The sequence below is a fragment of the Oncorhynchus masou genome, unplaced genomic scaffold, assembly GCF_036934945.1.
Source record: "Oncorhynchus masou masou isolate Uvic2021 unplaced genomic scaffold, UVic_Omas_1.1 unplaced_scaffold_1549, whole genome shotgun sequence".
In the NCBI taxonomy this organism is placed as follows: domain Eukaryota; kingdom Metazoa; phylum Chordata; class Actinopteri; order Salmoniformes; family Salmonidae; genus Oncorhynchus; species Oncorhynchus masou.
In genome coordinates, this window is record NW_027005540.1 from 83,705 (window position 1) to 104,105 (window position 20,401).

Genomic DNA, 20,401 nt, shown 5'->3' on the forward strand with positions numbered 1-20,401 from the left:
CAGAACACTAATGACGACACGAGTACAGAACACTAATGACGACACTAGTACAGAACACTAATGACGACACTAGTACAGAACACTAATGGCGACACTAGTACAGAACACTAATGACGACACTAATGACAACACTAGTACAGAACACTAATGACAACACTAGTACCGAACACTAATGACAACACTAGTACAGAACACTAATGACAACACTAGTACCGAACACTAATGACAACACTAGTCCAGAACACTAATGACAACACTAGTCCAGAACACTAATGACAACACTAGTCCAGAACACTAATGACAACACAAGTACCGAACACTAATGACAACACTAGTACCGAACACTAATGACAACACTAGTACCGAACACTAATGACAACACTAGTACCGAACACTAATGACAACACGAGTACAGAACACTAATGACGACACTAATGACAACACTAGTACAGAACACTAATGACAACACGAGTACAGAACACTAATGACAACACGAGTACAGAACACTAATGACGACACTAGTACAGAACACTAATGACGACACTAGTACCGAACACTAATGACAACACTAGTCCAGAACACTAATGACAACACTAATGACAACACTAGTACAGAACACTAATGACAACACTAGTACCGAACACTAATGACGACACTAATGACAACACTAGTACAGAACACTAATGACAACACTAGTACCGAACACTAATGACAACACTAGTACAGAACACTAATGACAACACTAGTACCGAACACTAATGACAACACTAGTACCGAACACTAATGACAACACTAGTCCAGAACACTAATGACAACACTAGTCCAGAACACTAATGACAACACTAGTCCAGAACACTAATGACAACACTAGTCCAGAACACTAATGACAACACTAGTCCAGAACACTAATGACAACACTAGTACCGAACACTAATGACAACACTAGTACCGAACACTAATGACAACACTAGTACCGGACACTAATGACAACACTAGTACCGGACACTAATGACAACACTAGTACCGAACACTAATGACAACACTAGTACCGGACACTAATGACAACACTAGTACCGAACACTAATGACAACACGAGTACCGAACACTAATGACAACACGAGTACAGAACACTAATGACAACACGAGTACCGAACACTAATGAGAACACGAGTACCGAACACTAATGACAACACTAGTACCGAACACTAATGACAACACTAGTACCGAACACTAATGACAACACGAGTACAGAACACTAATGACAACACGAGTACAGAACACTAATGACAACACAAGTACAGAACACTAATGACAACACGAGTACAGAACACTAACGACGACACTAGTACAGAACACTAACGACGACACTAGTACAGAACATTAACGACGACACTAGTACAGAACACTAACGACAACACTAGTTCAGAACACTAACGACAACACTAGTTCAGAACACTAACGACAACACTAGTACAGAACACTAATGACAACACTAGTACAGAACACTAATGACAACACGAGTACAGAACACTAATGACAACACGAGTACAGAACACTAATGACAACACGAGTACAGAACACTAATGACAACACGAGTACAGAACACTAATGACAACACGAGTACAGAACACTAATGACAACACTAGTACAGAACACTAATGACAACACTAGTACAGAACACTAATGACAACACTAGTACAGAACACTAATGACGACACTAATGACAACACTAGTACAGAACACTAATGACAACACTAGTACCGAACACTCATGACAACACTAGTACCGAACACTCATGACAACACTAGTACCGAACACTCATGACAACACTAGTACCGAACACTCATCACAACACTAGTACCGAACACTAATGACAACACTAGTACCGAACACTAATGACAACACTAGTACCGAACACTAATGACAACACTAGTACCGAACACTAATGACAACACTAGTACAGAACACTAATGACAACACTAGTACAGAACACTAATGACAACACGAGAGGCAGCTGATAGAGGACACCATCGTCTAATAGCAGACTGGGTTATAACAGCTCCAGACATTATACTGCTCCCTGATGGAATACACAGGTTATAACAGCTCCAGACATACTGCTCCCTGATGGAATACACAGGTTATAACAGCTCCAGACATTATACTGCTCCCTGATGGAATACACAGGTTATAACAGCTCCAGACATTATACTGGCTCCCTGATGGAATACACAGGTTATAACAGCTCCAGACATTATACTGCTCCCTGATGGAATACACAGGTTATAACAGCTCCAGACATTATACTGCTCCCTGATGGAATACACAGGTTATAACAGCTCCAGACATTATACTGGCTCCCTGATGGAATACACAGACTGATGGAATACACAGGTTATAACAGCTCCAGACATTATACTGCTCCCTGATGTAATACACAGGTTATAACAGCTCCAGACATTATACTGCTCCCTGATGGAATACACAGGTTATAACAGCTCCAGACATTATACTGGCTCCCTGATGGAATACACAGACTGATGGAATACACAGGTTATAACAGCTCCAGACATTATACTGCTCCCTGATGGAATACACAGACTGATGGAATACACAGGTTATAACAGCTCCAGACATTATACTGCTCCCTGATGGAATACACAGGTTATAACAGCTCCAGACATTATACTGCTCCCTGATGGAATACACAGGTTATAACAGCTCCAGACATTATACTGCTCCCTGATGGAATACACAGGTTATAACAGCTCCAGACATTATACTGCTCCCTGATGGAATACACAGGTTATAACAGCTCCAGACATTATACTGCTCCCTGATGGAATACACAGGTTATAACAGCTCCAGACATTATACTGCTCCCTGATGGAATACACAGGTTATAACAGCTCCAGACATTATACTGCTCCCTGATGGAATACACAGGTTATAACAGCTCCAGACATTATACTGCTCCCTGATGGAATACACAGGTTATAACAGCTACATACATTATATTGCTCCCTGATGGAATACACAGACTGATGGAATACACAGGTTATAACAGCTCCAGACATTATACTGCTCCCTGATGGAATACACAGGTTATAACAGCTCCAGACATTATACTGCTCCATGATGGAATATGGATACGACCACAGGTACTAAGGAGTGAAAGAAGTTTAGACTGGTGAGTCCATCTGGTCACTACGGAAGCCCAGAGGGTATTTGATGAAACCAGACAAAACAGAGAGCCCTTGGTAAAACAATGTTAACAGCTCGAGTCATTTAGGATTTTTAATGAGTTTTAAAATCATAGAGCTGACGACATGCAGGACACAGAATAGGTCTTCATGAACTATCATACATCCTGCACTGGGCATTACTGTACCTGGAGGAGGTGAGGGGCGTGTGTGTGTGGTGTGTACCTCACTCTTGGAGGTGGTGAGGTGCGTGTGTGTGTGGTGTGTACCTCACTCTTGGAGGTGGTGAGGTGTGTGTGTGTGGTGTGTACCTCACTCTTGGAGGTGGTGAGGTGTGTACCTCACTCTTGGAGGTGGTGAGGTGTGTGTGTGTGTGGTGTGTACCTCACTCTTGGAGGTGGTGAGGTGTGTGTGTGTGTGGTGTGTACCTCACTCTTGGAGGTGGTGAGGTGTGTGTGTGTGGTGTGTACCTCACTCTTGGAGGTGGTGAGGTGTGTGTGTGTACCTCACTCTTGGAGGTGGTGAGGTGTGTGTGTGTGGTGTGTACCTCACTCTTGGAGGTGGTGAGGTGTGTGTGTGTGGTGTGTACCTCACTCTTGGAGGTGGTGAGGTGTGTGTGTGTGGTGTGTACCTCACTCTTGGAGGTGGTGAGGTGTGTGTGTGTACCTCACTCTTGGAGGTGGTGAGGTGTGTGTGTGTACCTCACTCTTGGAGGTGGTGAGGTGTGTGTGTGTACCTCACTCTTGGAGGTGGTGAGGTGTGTGTGTGTGGTGTGTACCTCACTCTTGGAGGTGGTGAGGTGTGTGTGTGTACCTCACTCTTGGAGGTGGTGAGGTGTGTGTGTGTGGTGTGTACCTCACTCTTGGAGAAGGTGAGGTGTGTGGTGTGTACCTCACTCTTGGAGAAGGTGAGACAGGGGTAGATGTCCTCTCTGTAGACTCTCTCCAGGAAGGAGCTGTTCCTCTCCAGACTGGGCTCCTCCTTCCACAACTTAAACTCACTAAACAGGAGACTGTCCAGCTGAAGGGGAGGAGTAGGGGGTGGAGGAAGAGGAGTAGGGGCAGGAAGAGTAGGGGTGGAGGAAGGAGGAGGAGTAGGAAGGGTAGGGGGTGGAGGAAGAGGAGTGGGGTAGGAAGAGTAGGGGTGGAGGAAGGAGGAGGAGTAGGAAGAGTAGGGGGGGGGGAAGAGGAGTAGGGGCAGGAAGAGTAGGGGTGGAGGAAGAGGAGTAGGGGCAGGTAGAGTAGGGGGGAGGAAGAGGAGTAGGGGCAGGAAGAGTCGGGTGGAGGAAGGAGGAGGAGTAGGAAGAGTAGGGGGTGGAGGAAGAGGAGTAGGGGGGTGGAGGAGTAGGGGGTGGAGGAAGAGTAGCGGGGTGGAGGAAGAGAAGTAGGGGCAGGAAGAGTAGGGGTGGAGGAGTAGGGGGTGGAGGAGTAGGGGGTGGAGGAAGAGGAGTAGGGGGGTGGAGGAAGGAGGAAGGAGGAGGAGCAGGAGGAAGAGGAGTAGGGGGTGGAGGAAGAGTAGGAGCAGGAAGAGTGGGGGGGCGGAAGAAGAGGAGTAGGGGGTGGAGGAAGAGTAGAAGCAGGAAGAGTAGGGGGTGGAAGAAGTGTAGGAGCAGGAAGAGTAGGGGGTGGAGGAAGGAGGAGGAGCAGGAGTGGGGGGTGGAGGAAGAGTAGGAGCAGGAAGAGTAGGGGGTGGAGGAAGAGTAGGAGCAGGAAGAGTAGGGGTGGAAGAAGCGTAGGAGCAGGAAGAGTAGGGGGTGGAAGAAGAGTAGGGGGTGGAGGAAGAGGAGGAGCAGGAAGAGTAGGGGTGGCGGAAGATGAGGAGCCGGAAGAGTTGGTGGGTGGAGGAAGAGGAGGAGCAGGACGAGTAGGTGGTGGAGGAAGAGGAGGAGCAGGAGTAGGGGGTGGAGGAAGAGGAGGAGCAGGAGTAGGGGGTGGAGGAAGAGGAGGAGCAGGAAGAGTAGGGGGTGGAAGAAGAGTAGGAGCAGGAAGAGTAGGGGGTGGAGGAAGGAGGAGGAGCAGGAGTAGGGGGTGTAGGAAGAGGAGTAGGTGGTGGAGGAAGAGGAGTAGGGGGTGGAGGAAGAGTAGGAGCAGGAAGAGTAGGGGGGTGGAGGAAGAGTAGGGGGTGGAGGAAGAGGAGGAGCAGGAAGAGTAGGGGGTGGAGGAAGAGGAGGAGCAGGAAGAGTAGGGGGTGGAGGAAGAGGAGGAGCAGGAAGAGTAGGGGGTGGAGGAAGAGGAGGAGCAGGAAGAGTAGGGGTGGAGGAAGAGTAGGGGGTGGAGGAAGAGGAGGAGGAGCAACGTAGACACTTTAGTGTCACACACATACCTCAGCAACATAACTTCCACACACCAACAGACCAGATCCCCTCTTCAGCCTCCTCCAGGAAGATAGTTATGGATGATTCATTCTGCTGTATTACAGTGCTCACAGATCTCAGTTTCACTCCTACTGATAGTCCAGCGAGAGGCCGAGAGAGAGAGAGAGAGAGAGGCCGAGAGAGAGAGAGGCCGAGAGAGAGTGAGGAGGAAATATGTAGAATAATAACCCTATAGCCCTCAGCAGCAGAGAGAAGATGAGGAGTGAGAGGTAAAGGAGAGGGCTGATGGATCAGTGATTTATCTCTGGGTAAGATTTCCCTGACCCAAAGACATTACCGTATGAGAGGGAGGGAGGCAGGGAGGGAGAGAGGGAGGGAGAGAGGGAGGGAGGGAGAGAGGGGGGAGGGAGGCAGGGAGGGAGGGAGGGAGGGAGGGAGGCAGGCAGGCAGGGAGGGAGAGAGGGGGGGAGGGAGGCAGGGAGGGAGGGAGGGAGGGAGGGAGGGAGGGAGGCAGGGAGGGAGAGAGGGAGGCAGGCAGGCAGGGAGGGAGAGAGGGGGGGAGGGAGGCAGGGAGGGAGGGAGGGAGGGAGGGAGGGAGGGAGGGAGGGAGGCAGGCAGGCAGGCAGGGAGAGAGGGAGAGAGGGAGAGAGGGAGAGAGGGAGAGAGAGGGAGAGGGGAGAGAGAGGGAGGGAGGGAGGCAGGCAGGCAGGCAGGCAGGCAGGCAGGGAGGGAGGGAGGGAGGGAGGGAGGGGAGGGAGGGAGGGAGGGAGGGAGGGAGGGAGGGAGGGAGGGGGGAGGGGGGAGGGAGGGGGGGGGGGGGGGAGGCAGGCAGGGAGGGAGGGAGGGAGGAGGGAGGGAGGGAGGGGGGGGAGGGAGGGAGGGAGGGAGGGAGGGAGGGAGGGAGGCAGGCAGGCAGGCAGGGAGGGAGGGAGGGAGGGAGGGGGGGGAGGCAGGCAGGGAGGGAGGGAGGGAGGGAGGGAGGGAGGGAGGCAGGCAGGGAGGGAGGGAGGCAGGGAGGGAGGGAGGGAGGGAGGGGGGGGAGGGGGGGGGGAGGGAGGGGGGGAGGGAGGGAGGGGGGGAGGGAGGGGGGGGAGGGAGGGAGGGAGGCAGGGAGGGAGGGAGGGAGGGAGGGAGGGGGGGAGGGAGGGAGGGGGAGGGAGGGAGGGAGGGGAGGGGGAGGGAGGGAGGCAGGGAGGGAGGGAGGGAGGGAGGGAGGGAGGGAGGGAGGGAGGGAGGGAGGGAGGGAGGGGGAGGGAGGGAGGGAGGGAGGGAGGGAGGGAGGGAGCAGGGGAGAAAAAGACAGAGAGAGGGTCTCCCTCCACCAAAAAACATGTCTATGAGCTTTTTCAATGTACAGGTGTGGCTGAAATCTGGTGTCAACAGTAACAGGGACAGACAGGGCAGCTGGCCAGAGAAACCAGGACTAAAACGCTCCTACAGTAGAAAAATGGTTTCATGACGTGTGTTATTTCTGATGGGGATTTCACATTGTGTCGGTCTCAAACTTACTGTTACACTATGTCGCCTTGATACAGATACAGTAGGAACGCTGATGTCATGGTCATTAACTGCTTCCCCCTCCACTGCATATTTTAAACCTGCATTTAACCAGGCAAGTCAGTTAAGAACAAATTCTTATTTACAATGACGGCCTACAGGGGAACAGTGGGTTAACTGCCTTGTTCAGGGGCAGGAGGACAGATTATGACCTTGTCCGCTCGGGGATTCGAACCAGCAACCTTTGGGATCTATATGCCATTTCCAAATAGGCAGTTTAACACACACAATACATGGTTCCTTATGGTTGACCTGGATATTGTATCCCCACCAACTAAACATCCAGTAGTTCTGTCTGCAGAGGCATGTGTCTGTCATCTTTAACTCCCATCTACTCCTCAGGGAGCAATAACGCGGGAGACAACGTGTCAGTTCTACTCCTCACTGACGTACAGAGGGAGATGGCACTGCTCAGGCAAGATGAATCAATAAGGAGTTGATAATAAATGACTCACTGCTCAGGCAAGATGAATCAATAAGGAGTTGATAATAAATGACTCACTGCTCAGGCAAGATGAATCAATAAGGAGTTGATGATAAATGACTCACTGCTCAGGCAAGATGAATCAATAAGGAGTTGATAATAAATGACTCACTGCTCAGGCAAGATGAATCAATAAGGAGTTGATGATAAATGACTCACTGCTCAGGCAAGATGAATCAATAAGGAGTTGATGATAAATGACTCACTGCTCAGGCAAGATGAATCAATAAGGAGTTGATGATAAATGACTCACTGCTCAGGCAAGATGAATCAATAAGGAGTTGATAATAAATGACTCACTGCTCAGGCAAGATGAATCAATAAGGAGTTGATAATAAATGACTCACTGCTCAGGCAAGATGAATCAATAAGGAGTTGATAATAAATGACTCACTGCTCAGGCAAGATGAATCTCGTACGATTGGCTGTGTGCCGCTCAGTTCCTGTGTGTGTGTGTGTGTGTGTGTGTGTGTGTGTGTGTGTGTGTGTGTGTGTGCGCTACCTCTGCAGTGTCGTACAATGGGCTGTGTGGCGCTCAGTTCCTGTGTGTGTGTGTGTGTGTGTGTGTGTGTGTGTGTGTGTGTGTGTTACCTCTCTGCAGTCTCGTACGATGGGCTGTGTGCCGCTCAGTTCCTGCCCGCTGCCCAGCATGGCGCTGCTGGTACTCTTGTTGCGGCCGTGACCCTTCTTGAAGGGAGCCTTGGAGCCCCCAGGAAGGTCGTGACAGGGGGAGGTGGGGGATGTGGACAGGACCAAGGTCTTCAGGGCCGACACCTCTGCCTGGAGCACATCAATCTGGGGGAGGGGGGGGGGGGGGCATCACACGTAAAGAACCCATATAGATACAGGTCTATCTTCTGTCTCATCTCACACCGTTCTGACAGAGGTGTAAACAAGACTGTTACTGTCAGACTGATATATCAAATCAAATTTATTCATATAGCCCTTCGTACATCAGCTGATGTTCAAAGTGCTGTACAGCCTAAAACCCCAAAAAGCAAGCAATGCAGGTGTAGAAGCACAGACTGATATATAATCTACAGGACTGTTACTGTCAGACTGATATATGATCTACAGGACTGTTACTGTCAGACTGATATATGATCTACAGGACTGTTACTGTCAGACTGATATATGATCTACAGGACTGTTACCGTCAGACTGATATATGATCTACAGGACTGTTACTGTCAGACTGATATATGATCTACAGGACTGTTACTGTCAGACTGATATATGATCTACAGGACTGTTACTGTCAGACTGATATATGATCTACAGGACTGTTACCGTCAGACTGATATATGATCTACAGGACTGTTACCGTCAGACTGATATATGATCTACAGGACTGTTACCGTCAGACTGATATATGATCTACAGGACTGTTACTGTCAGACTGATATATGATCTACAGGACTGTTACTGTCAGACTGATATATGATCTACAGGACTGTTACTGTCAGACTGATAGGATATGATCTACAGGACTGTTACCGTCAGACTGATAGGATATGATCTACAGGACTGTTACCGTCAGACTGATATATGATCTACAGGACTGTTACCGTCAGACTGATATATGATCTACAGGACTGTTACCGTCAGACTGATATATGATCTACAGGACTGTTACTGTCAGACTGATATATGATCTACAGGACTGTTACTGTCAGACTGATAGGATATGATCTACAGGACTGTTACCGTCAGACTGATAGGATATGATCTACAGGACTGTTACCGTCAGACTGATATATGATCTACAGGACTGTTACCGTCAGACTGATATATGATCTACAGGACTGTTACCGTCAGACTGATATATGATCTACAGGACTGTTACCGTCAGACTGATATATGATCTACAGGACTGTTACCGTCAGACTGATATATGATCTACAGGACTGTTACCGTCAGACTGATATATGATCTACAGGACTGTTACTGTCAGACTGATATATGATCTACAGGACTGTTACTGTCAGACTGATATATGATCTACAGGACTGTTACTGTCAGACTGATATATGATCTACAGGACTGTTACCGTCAGACTGATATATGATCTACAGGACTGTTACTGTCAGACTGATATATGATCTACAGGACTGTTACTGTCAGACTGATATATGATCTACAGGACTGTTACTGTCAGACTGATATATGATCTACAGGACTGTTACCGTCAGACTGATATATGATCTACAGGACTGTTACCGTCAGACTGATATATGATCTACAGGACTGTTACTGTCAGACTGATATATGATCTACAGGACTGTTACCATCAGACTGATATATGATCTACAGGACTGTTACCGTCAGACTGATATATGATCTACAGGACTGTTACTGTCAGACTGATATATGATCTACAGGACTGTTAGTGCTATCACTCACATAAATGATACACCCTGCTATTAAAGCAGCCAGACATGGTGCACTACAGTCAGTACGTTCCTGTGGCTCCCATTACCAGCCAGCCGGGAGGCTGTAGTGGTGTGACTGACACCTTTAGTGAAGAGGCAGCACATAAACCAGCCAGCACTCCATCCCAGACACACACACACCTGCAGAATGTTCATTAGACTATCAGACTGGGTCAGCTACTCCATTTCCATGAGGGAAACAGTCATGGCGGCAGGGTGGCCTAGTGGTTAGAGTGTAGAGGTGGTAGGGTAGCCTAGTGGTTAGAGTGTAGAGGTGGTAGGGTGGCCTAGTGGTTAGAGTGTTGGACTAGTAATCGAAAGGTTGCAAGTTCAAATCCCCGAGCTGACAAGGTACAAATCTGTCGTTCTGCCCCTGAACAGGCAGTTAACCCACTGTTCCTAGGCCATCATTGAAAATAAGAATTTGTTCTTAACTGACTTGCCTGGTAAAATCAAATAAAATGTAGACACAGTAGTATTGAACATGGTTGTGAATGGGTCAGTCCTCACCTTGTTCAGAGCTTCCTTCAGCTGCTTCTCAGCCGTCGACTGTTTGATGTTGGCCTCACGCACCATCTTGTGAGCTTCCTGTAAGAACGCACGAGACGTTAGACCCACAATGCATCACTCATCGCCCTGACCTCTAACCCCTACCGACTCCTGACACAAAACAGATAACCCAGCAACCAAACACAAGTCAAGACAACCCGAGTCAGAGTCACAGCTGGCACCAAACACCCAGAGAAAAGCAGGTTAGTATCTTTACAAACTAACAAGAGCTTTGAAAACAGGAGAGAGGAGAGACAAAGGAGACCGTTAGAGAGGAAGGAAACTGTTAATCTAGCTACGTAAGAGAAGGGAGGTGAGACAAAGGAGACCGAGAGAGAGGATGGAAACTGTTGATCTAGCTACATAAGAGAACGGAGGAGAGACAAAGGAGACCGAGAAAGAGAGAGAGGATGGAAACTGTTAATCTCGCTACATAAGAGAAGGGAGGAGAGACAAAGGAGACAGAGAGAGAGGATAGAAACTGTTAATCTAGCTACATAAGAGAAGGGAGGAGAGACAAAGGAGACCGAGAGAGAGAGAGAGAGGGTGGAAACTGTTAATCTAGCTACATAAGAGAAGGGAGGAGAGAAGCCAAAACACTGATCACAAGGAGGGCCGTCTCAGTGTTTCTGGGGGGAATGAATTAGCCGGTCGGACCAACCTCAAACAGGCTAGCAGTGAGCTCCTCCAATTCCTGGCCCAGTTGGTCCCTGACTTTAGAAAGCCTTTCACACTCCTCGTCTTTCAACTTAACATCCTTAAGAAATAAATAAAAAAACACAAAAAAACGGACAAACACAAACGTGATGAAACGTAAATATAAATGACCAGGTAATAATAATGACAAAGGAAAATCAAATGTGGTTTATTTTAGCAGCCGAAATAAGATGAAACAAATAAAAAATATGAAATGGAACCATGACTTGGTGTGTGTGAATGTTGTGTACACTTCTTAAGACAGGCATGTACTGGAAACACACACAGTTCAGTTGACAGCAGGCCAAGTTTCGATAGCTGAAATCAAAACGTTTATATTACCCTAATAATATATTACCCTGTACAGTAAATGTATTTCAGAGCAATAAAATACTTAGTTCCTGGAAGGGATCTTTAACAGTGTGTGGCCCTTATTGTTCTATACTAGTTCCTGGAACAGATATTTAACAGTGTGTGGCCCTTATTGTTCTATACTGGTTCCTGGAAGGGATCTTTAACAGTGTGTGGCCCTTATTGTCCTATACTGGTTCCTGGAAGGGATCTTTAACCTCTCTAGGGTATGTGGGATGGTAGCCTCCCACCTCGTCAACAGCCAGTGAAATTGCAGGGCGCCAAATTCAAAACAACAGAAATCCCAAAATTAAAATTCCTCAAACATACTTGTATTTTATACCATTTTAAAGACACACTTGTTGTAAATCCAGCCACAGTGTCCGATTTCAAAAAGGCTTTTATGGCGAAAACACACCAAAATGTTAGGTCAGAGCCAGGTCACAGAAAAACACAGCCATTTTTCCAGCCAAAGAGAGGAGTCACAAAAAGCAGAAATAGATTAAATGTATCACTAACCTTTGATGATCTTCATCAGATGACACCCATAGAACTACATGTTACACAATACATGTATGTTTTGTTTGGTCGGTAAAGTTCATATTTATATCCAAAAATCGGAGTTTCCATTGGTGCGTTATGTTCAGCAGTTCCAAAACATCCGGTGATTTTGCAGAGAGCCACATCAATTTACAGAAATACTCATAATAAACATTGATAAAAGATACAACTGTTATGCATGGAATTTTAGATCCACTTCTCCTTAATGCAACCGCTGTGTCAGATTTCAAAAAAACTTTATGGAAAATGCACACCATGCAATAATTTGAGTACCGTGCTCAGAGACCAAAACAACCCAAACAGATATCCGCCATGTTGTGTCGTCAACAGAAGTCAGAAATAGCATTATAAATATTCACTTTCCTTTGATGATCTTCATCAGAATGCACTCCCAGGAATCCCAGTTCCACAATAAATATGTTTGTTTTGTTCGATAATGTCCATCATTTATGTCCAAATACCTCCTTTTTGTTAGCGCGTTCAGTACACAATCCAAACTCACGACGCGCGATCACTCCGAGCAGACGAAAAGTCAAAAAGTTCCGTTACAGTCCGTAGAAACATGTCAAACGATGTATAGAATCAATCTTTAGGATGTTTTTAACATAAATCTTCAATAATGTTCCAACCGGAGAATTCCTTTGTCTGTAGAAATGCAATGGAACTAAGCGAACTATCACGTGAACGCGCAAGACTGAGCTTGTGGCTCTCTGGCAGACCTCTGACTCAATTCCCTCTCAATCTCCCCCACTTCCCAGTAGAAGCATCAAACAAGGTTCTAAAGACTGTTGACATCTAGTGGAAGCCTTGGGAAGTGTAATATGACCCCATAGACACTGTGTATTGATAGGCCAAGAGTTGAAAAACTACAAACCTCAGATTTCCCACATCCTGTTTGGATTTTTTTTTCAGGTTTTTGCCTGCCATATGAGTTCTGTTATACTTACAGACATCATTCAAACAGTTTGAGAAACGTCAGAGTGTTTTCTATCCAAATATACTAGTATATGCATATTCTAGCTTTTATGGCTGAGAAGCAGGCAGTTTAATTTGGGCACGCTTTTCACCCAAAATTCCCAATGCTGCCCCCTACCCTGGAGAAGTTAACAGTGTGTGGCCCTTATTGTTCTATACTACTTCCTGGAAGGAACATGGACATCCACTGTGGGCTGTATAAACTGGGTGTTGTCCATGTCATATAATACAACAGAAACATTCCTGTGTCCACTAGACCTGCTGCTTCTTAGTAAATATAACTTTATAGTGAGGCTACACCCACTAACCACCACCAACACACTGAAGCAGTAACGGTTGTTCACCCATAAATTACACACACACGCCCGGACAGGGTTCCCTCTCGCTCATCGAACACAAGGTCATCGCCATGCCGACAGAGGCAGAAGGGTGAGAGTAGTGATCAACGCAGGAAGTGGAAGGAGGTAGATAGTAGTAGTGATCAACACAGGAAGTGGAAGGAGGTAGATAGTAGTAGTGATCAACACAGGAGGTGGAGGGAGAATGGGCAGGGAACGGCAGGAAAGGGGGAAGAAGGTAGAGGTGGGATGAGATGGAAGGAGAGGAAGAAAGGTAAGGGGCTGACCCGGTTCTGGAGCGGACAACTTGTCTGAGCTGCGTAGACTGTCTAGGGGAATCAGTGATTGACCTGCCTGTCTGTGATCGGCTGGTCACCTGTTAAAGCTGTACAGACCCACAGCCTTAAACTGATTGGGAAGGAGGAACTGGGTGTTTCCCTCTCCTTACTGGAAGAGACACTGGCAACAGGACAGCAGTCAGTCCTGGTGCAGCGAGGAGCAGCCAGAAGGAGTAATAGAGGGAGGAAGACACACAGCAGAGGGATCGTCAAGAATTGTGATTCCAAATTCATGAGGGGTCACCATAAGGTCAGCAGTGGTCAATAAGAACACCTGAGGATGACTGATTGGTTCAATCTAACCTCCCCCGGGCCACCCTGCTAGTAGCATGACCCTGCACCTCATTGGAGTGGTCTGATTTGGAGCATCTGTGATAGTGAATGAGGGCCAGTCTAATGGCTGTAGTTATAATCCAGGACTTCCCTGATGCTAATGGAACTGAAGGAGCCTCCAGGGGATACTGGGCTTTCCTCTAGTACAGTAGATCGCTGGTGATGCAGCACCACCTTCTAGTACAGTGGCTAGCTGGTGATGCAGCACCACCTTCTCTCTAGTACAGTAGCTCGCTGGTAATTCAGCACCACCTTCTAGTACAGTAGCTAGCTGGTGATGCAGCACCACCTTCTCTCTAGTACAGTAGCTAGCTGGTGATTCAGCACCACCTTCTCTCTAGTACAGTAGCTAGCTGGTGATTCAGCACCACCTTCTAGTACAGTAGCTAGCTGGTGATTCAGCACCACCTTCTCTCTAGTACAGTAGCTCGCTGGTGATTCAGCACCACCTTCTCTCTAGTACAGTAGCTAGCTGGTGATTCAGCACCACCTTCTCTCTAGTACAGTAGCTCGCTGGTGATTCAGCACCACCTTCTCTCTAGTACAGTGGCTAGCTGGTGATGCAGCACCACCTTCTCTTTAGTACAGTAGCTTGCTGGTAATTCAGCACCACCTTCTAGTACAGTAGCTCGCTGGTAATTCAGCATCTCCTTCTAGTACAGTAGCTCGCTGGTAATTCAGCACCACCTTCTAGTACAGTAGCTCGCTGGTAATTCAGCATCTCCTTCTAGTACAGTAGCTCGCTGGTAATTCAGCACCACCTTCTAGTACAGTAGCTCGCTGGTAATTCAGCACCACCTTCTAGTACAGTAGCTCGCTGGTGATTCAGCACCACCTTCTAGTACAGTAGCTCGCTGGTGATGCAGCACCACCTTCTAGTACAGTAGCTCGCTGGTAATTCAGCACCACCTTCTAGTACAGTAGCTCGCTGGTAATTCAGCATCTCCTTCTAGTACAGTAGCTCGCTGGTAATTCAGCACCACCTTCTAGTACAGTAGCTCGCTGGTAATTCAGCACCACCTTCTAGTACAGTAGCTCGCTGGTGATTCAGCACCACCTTCTAGTACAGTAGCTCGCTGGTAATTCAGCACCACCTTCTAGTACAGTAGCTAGCTGGTGATTCAGCATCTCCTTCTAGTACAGTAGCTCGCTGGTGATGCAGCACCACCTTCTAGTACAGTAGCTAGCTGGTGATGCAGCACCACCTTCTAGTACAGTAGCTCGCTGGTGATGCAGCACCACCTTCTAGTACAGTAGCTAGCTGGTGATGCAGCACCACCTTCTAGTACAGTAGCTAGCTGGATATTCAGCACCACCTTCTAGTACAGTAGCAAGCTGGATATTCAGCACCACCTTCTAGTACAGTAGTTTGTAATGTCCGTCTCTCACACCCCTCTCTCTTTCACTCATGATTTCCTTTCTTTCTTTCTCTCTCACCATCTCTCTCACACATCCCTGCTCTGAGCAGCAGGACTGAAACAGACAGAATGTGGGTGCAACTGGCAGCTGCGTCTCTCTCACACCATTTCATCCCAGAGTTCTCTAAATCAGGTAGTGAGATGACACCTTGGCTGTCTGCCACACCAGTGTAGAGGGGAGGAGACAGAATGTTCAGGAGAAACAGAGGTAAAAACAACAACAACAACGTTTGAAGCAATAATTGACACGTGACAAACTCCTGTTTGTGGTTCTAATATGCTGCTCTGATAGAGGCAGAATGAAGAGGCAGAATGAAGAGGCAGAATGAAGAGGCAGAATGAAGAGGCAGAATGAAGAGGCAGAATGAAGAGGCAGAATGAAGAGGCAGAATGAAGAGGCAGAATAGGCAGATGGAGCCTATTGAGATGGCAGCATCGCATCTAAATCCTTAGGAAACTAAGTAGTATTTTAATTTTTTCTAAAGTATTATTTCTTACATTGTTAGCCCAGAAAACCTTAAGTGTTATTACATACAGTCGGGAACAGCTATTAAATAGAGAGATGTCAACTTGCCAGCACAACCAGGAATTCGACCAGGAACACGACTTTCCCAAAGCGGATCCTTTGTCTGCACCTCCCAGGGCATTTGAACTGATTCCAGATGCCGACCCAAAACAACGCCGTCGGAGGAGAGGGTGCCGGAGCGTCTTCTAGTGAGGCTTCGGATGCACGCACACCACCCAACGCTTCCGAGTACATTACTCGCTAATGTCCGGTCTCTAGTTAACAAAGTCGACGAAATCAGGGCAAGAGCTGCTTTCCAAAGACATATCCGGGATTGTAACATGCTCTGTTTCACGGAGACATGGCTAGCAGGGGACATGCTGTCGGAGTCCGTACAGCCAACAGGATGTTCGGTGCATCGTGCCGACAGGAACAAACATCTCTCCGGTAAGAAGAAGGGCGGGGGTGTACGTTTCATGATTAACGACTCATGGTGTAATTGTAACAACATACAAGAACTCAAGTCCTTTTGTTCACCTGACCTAGAGTTCCTCACAATAAAATGCAGGCCGTATTAACTCCCATGAGAACTCTCCTCGGTTATCGTCACAGCCGTGTATATCACCCACAAGCGGGTACCAAGACAGCCATCAAGGAACTTGAAAACCAAATATCCTGAGGCTGCATTTATTGTAGCTGGGGATTTTAACCTCTTGATGCTCTGGGGGCGCCATTTCATTTTTGGATGAAAAACGTTCCCGTTTTAAACAAGATATTTTGTCACAAAAAGATGCTCGACTATGCATATAATTGATAGCTTTCGAAAGAAAACACTCTGACGTGTCCAGAACTACCAAGATATTTTCTGTGCGTGCCCTAGAACGTGAGCTTCAGGCAAAACCAAGATGAGACGGCATCCAGGAAATGAGCAGGATTTTTGAGGCTCTGTTTTCCATTGTCTCCTTATATGGCTGTGAATGCGAGAGGAGTGAGTCTGCCCTTTCTGTCATTTCCCCAAGGTGTCTGCAGCATTGTGACGTATTTGTAGGCATATCATTGGAAGATTGACCATAAGAGACCACATTTACCAGGTGTCCGCCCGGTGTCCTGCGCCGAAATTGGTGCGCAAAAGTCAGCTGCATGTATTTTTCCATGGAATTTAGAGAAGAATGCAAGCTTCCACGAACGATATATCAATGAAGAGATATGTGAAAAAACACCTTGAGGATTGATTCCAAACAACGTTTGCCATGTTTCGGTCGATATTATGGAGTTAATTCGGAAAAAGTTTGACGTTGTAGGTGACTGAATTTTCGGTTCGTTTCGGTAGCCAAATGCGATGTACAAAACGGAACGATTTCTCCTACACACAGACGCTTTCAGGAAAAACTGCGCATTTGGTATGTAACTGAGAGTCTCCTCATTGAAAACATCCGAAGCTCTTCAAAGGTAAATGATTTTATTTATTTGGTTATCTGGTTTTTGTGAAAATGTTGCGTGCTAAATGCTACTCAAAATGCTATGCTAGCTTAGCATACTCTTACACAAATTAGTCAATTTCTATGGTTCAAAAGCATTTTTTGAAAATCTGAGATGACAGTGTTGTTAAGAAAAGGCTAAGCTTGAGAGCAGACGCATTATTTTCATTTTATTTGCGATTTTCAGAAATCGTTAACGTTGCGTTATGCTAATGAGCCTGAGGCTTTAGTCACGATCCCAGATCCGGGAAGGGGAGTTTCAACAGGTTAACAAAGCTAATTTGAGAACAAGGATAACTAAATTCTATCAGCATATCGATTGCAGTACACAAGCGAGTAACATGCACAACCACTGCTACTCTAATTTCCGCGATGCACACAAGGCTCTCCCCCGCCCTCCTTTTGGCTAATCTGACCATGACTCCATCTTGTAGCTCCCCTCCTACAGGCATAAACTATAACAGGAAGCACCCGTGGTTAGGTCTATCCAACGCTGGTCTGACTAATCGGATTCCACGCTTCAAGATTGTTTCGATCACGTGGACTGGGATGTTTTCCGGGTAGCCTCAGACAATAACATTGACGTACACGCTGACTCGGTGAGCGAGTTTATAAAGGAAGTGTATAGAAGATGTTGTACCCACTGAAAATATTAAAGCCTTCCCTAAACAGAAACCGTGAAATGATGGCAGCTTTCGGGCAAAACTGAAAGCACATAACACCGCATTTAATCATGGCAAGGCGAGTGGGAAACATGGCCGAATACAAACAGTGTAGTTATTCCCTCCGTAAGGCAATCAAACAAGTTTAAGCATCAGTATAGAGACAAAGAGGAGTCGTAATTCAACAGCTCAGAGACGAGATGTATGTGGCTACAGACAATCACGGATTACAACAAAAAAAACCAGCCCCGTCAGATATGTCTTACTCCAAACAAACTAAACAACTTCTTTGCTCGCTTTGAGGACAATACAGTGCCACCGCCACGGCCCGCTAACAAAGACTGTGGGCTCTCCTTCTCCATGGTCGACGTGAGTAAAACATTTAACCTGTTACATCTATGGGGGCGCTATTTCATTATTGAATAAAAAAACGTGCCCGTTTTAAGCGCAATATTTTGTCACAAAAAGATGCTTGACTATGCATATAATTGACAGCTTTGGAAAGAGGACACTGATGTTTCCAAAACTGCAAAGATATTGTCTGTGAGTGCCCCAGAACTGATGCTACAGGCGAAACCAAGATGAAACTTCAACCAGGAAATGAGCAGGATTTTTGAGGCTCTGTTTTTCATTTTCTCCTTATATGGCTCGGAATGCGCCAGGAATGAGCCTGCCCGATCTATCGTTTCCCCAAGGTGTCTGCAGCACTGTGACGTATTTGTAGGCATATCATTGGAAGATTGACCATAAGAGACTACATTTGCCAGGTGTCCGCCCGGTGTCCTCCGTCGAAATTGGTGCGTCATCTTCAACTGCATGTCTTTTTCCAAGCGATGCACCGTAGAAAGTAGACTACCACGAACGATATATCAATGAAGAGATATGTGAAAAACACATTGAGGATTGATTCTAAACAGCGTTTGCCGTGTTTCAGTTGATATTATGGAGTTAATTTGGAACAGTTCGCCGTTTTGATGACTGAATTTTCGTTTTTTTTTGGTACCCAAACGTGATGTACAAAACGGAGCGATTTCTCCTACACAAAGAATCTTTCAGAAAAACTGAACATTTGCTATGTAACTGAGAGTCTCCTCATTGAAAACATCCGAAGTTCTTCAAAGGTAAATGATTTTATTTGAATCCTTTTCTGGTTTTTGTGCAAATGTTGCCCGCTAAATGCTACGCTAAATGCTTCGCTAGCTATCAATACTCTTACACAAATGCTTGTTTTGCTATGGTTCAAAAGCATATTTTGAAAATCTGAGATGACAGTGTTGTTAAGAAAAGGCTAAGCTTGAGAGCTAGCACATTCATTTCATTTGCAATTTTCATAAAAAGTTAACGTTACGTTATGCTAATGAGCTTGAGGCTATAACTGGATACAGGTTTTTTTCATAGCCAAACGTAAACAAAACGGAGCGATTTGTCCTACACAAATAATATTTTTTTGAAAAACTGAACATTTGCTATCTAACTGAGAGTCTCATTGAAAACATCTGAAGTTCTTCAAAGGTAAATAATTTTATTTGAATGATTTTCTTGTTTTTGTGAAAATGTTGCTGGCTGAATTCTAGGCGTATAGCTATGCTAGCTAGCTGTCAATACTCTCACACAAATGCTTGTTTAGCTATGGTTGAAAAGCATATTTTGAAAATCTGAGATGACAGTGTTGTTAACAAAAGTCTAAGCTTGAGAGCAAATATATTTATTTCATTTCATTTGCGATTTTCATGAATAGTTAACGTTGCGTTATGCTAATGAGCTTGAGGCTATAAATAGGATCTCGACGCAAGAAGTTAAACGTGTTAACCCTCGCAAAGCTGCTGGCCCAGACGCCATCCCCAGCCGCGTCCTCAGAGCATGCGCAGACCAGCTGGCTGGTGTGTTTACGGACATATTCAATCGCACCCTATCCCAGTCTGCTGTCCCCACATGCTTCAAGATGGCCACCATTGTTCCTGTTCCCAAGAAAGCTAAGTTAACTGAGCTAAACGACTATCGCCCCGTAGCACTCACCTCCCGTCATCATGAAGTGCTTTGAGAGACTAGTCAAGGATCATATTACCTCCACCCCACCTGATACCCTAGACCCACCACAATTTGCTTACCGCCCCAAAAGGTCCACAGACGATGCAATCGCCATCTGGACAAGAGGAATACCTATGTAAGAATGCTATTCATTGACTACAGCTCTGCATTCAACAGCA

The 20,401-nt window shown here is 46.4% G+C and overlaps 1 protein-coding gene across 2 annotated transcripts in view; it reads right to left on the reverse strand.

Moving 5' to 3' along the window:
- The window catches only part of LOC135531195 (rab-3A-interacting protein-like), a 64,653-nt gene that overhangs the window by 15,290 nt on the left and 28,962 nt on the right, over positions 1-20,401 (reverse strand). The window contains exons 6-9 of one of the 2 annotated variants that reach the window (XM_064959312.1): positions 11,201-11,296; positions 10,501-10,578; positions 8,150-8,353; positions 4,095-4,223 (exon numbers count right to left, since the gene is read on the reverse strand). In XM_064959312.1, coding sequence (XP_064815384.1) covers positions 4,095-4,223; positions 8,150-8,353; positions 10,501-10,578; positions 11,201-11,296 — 507 coding nt within the window. The remainder of the gene's footprint in view (positions 1-4,094; positions 4,224-8,149; positions 8,354-10,500; positions 10,579-11,200; positions 11,297-20,401) is intronic. The other variant, XM_064959311.1, reaches the window with a different exon arrangement.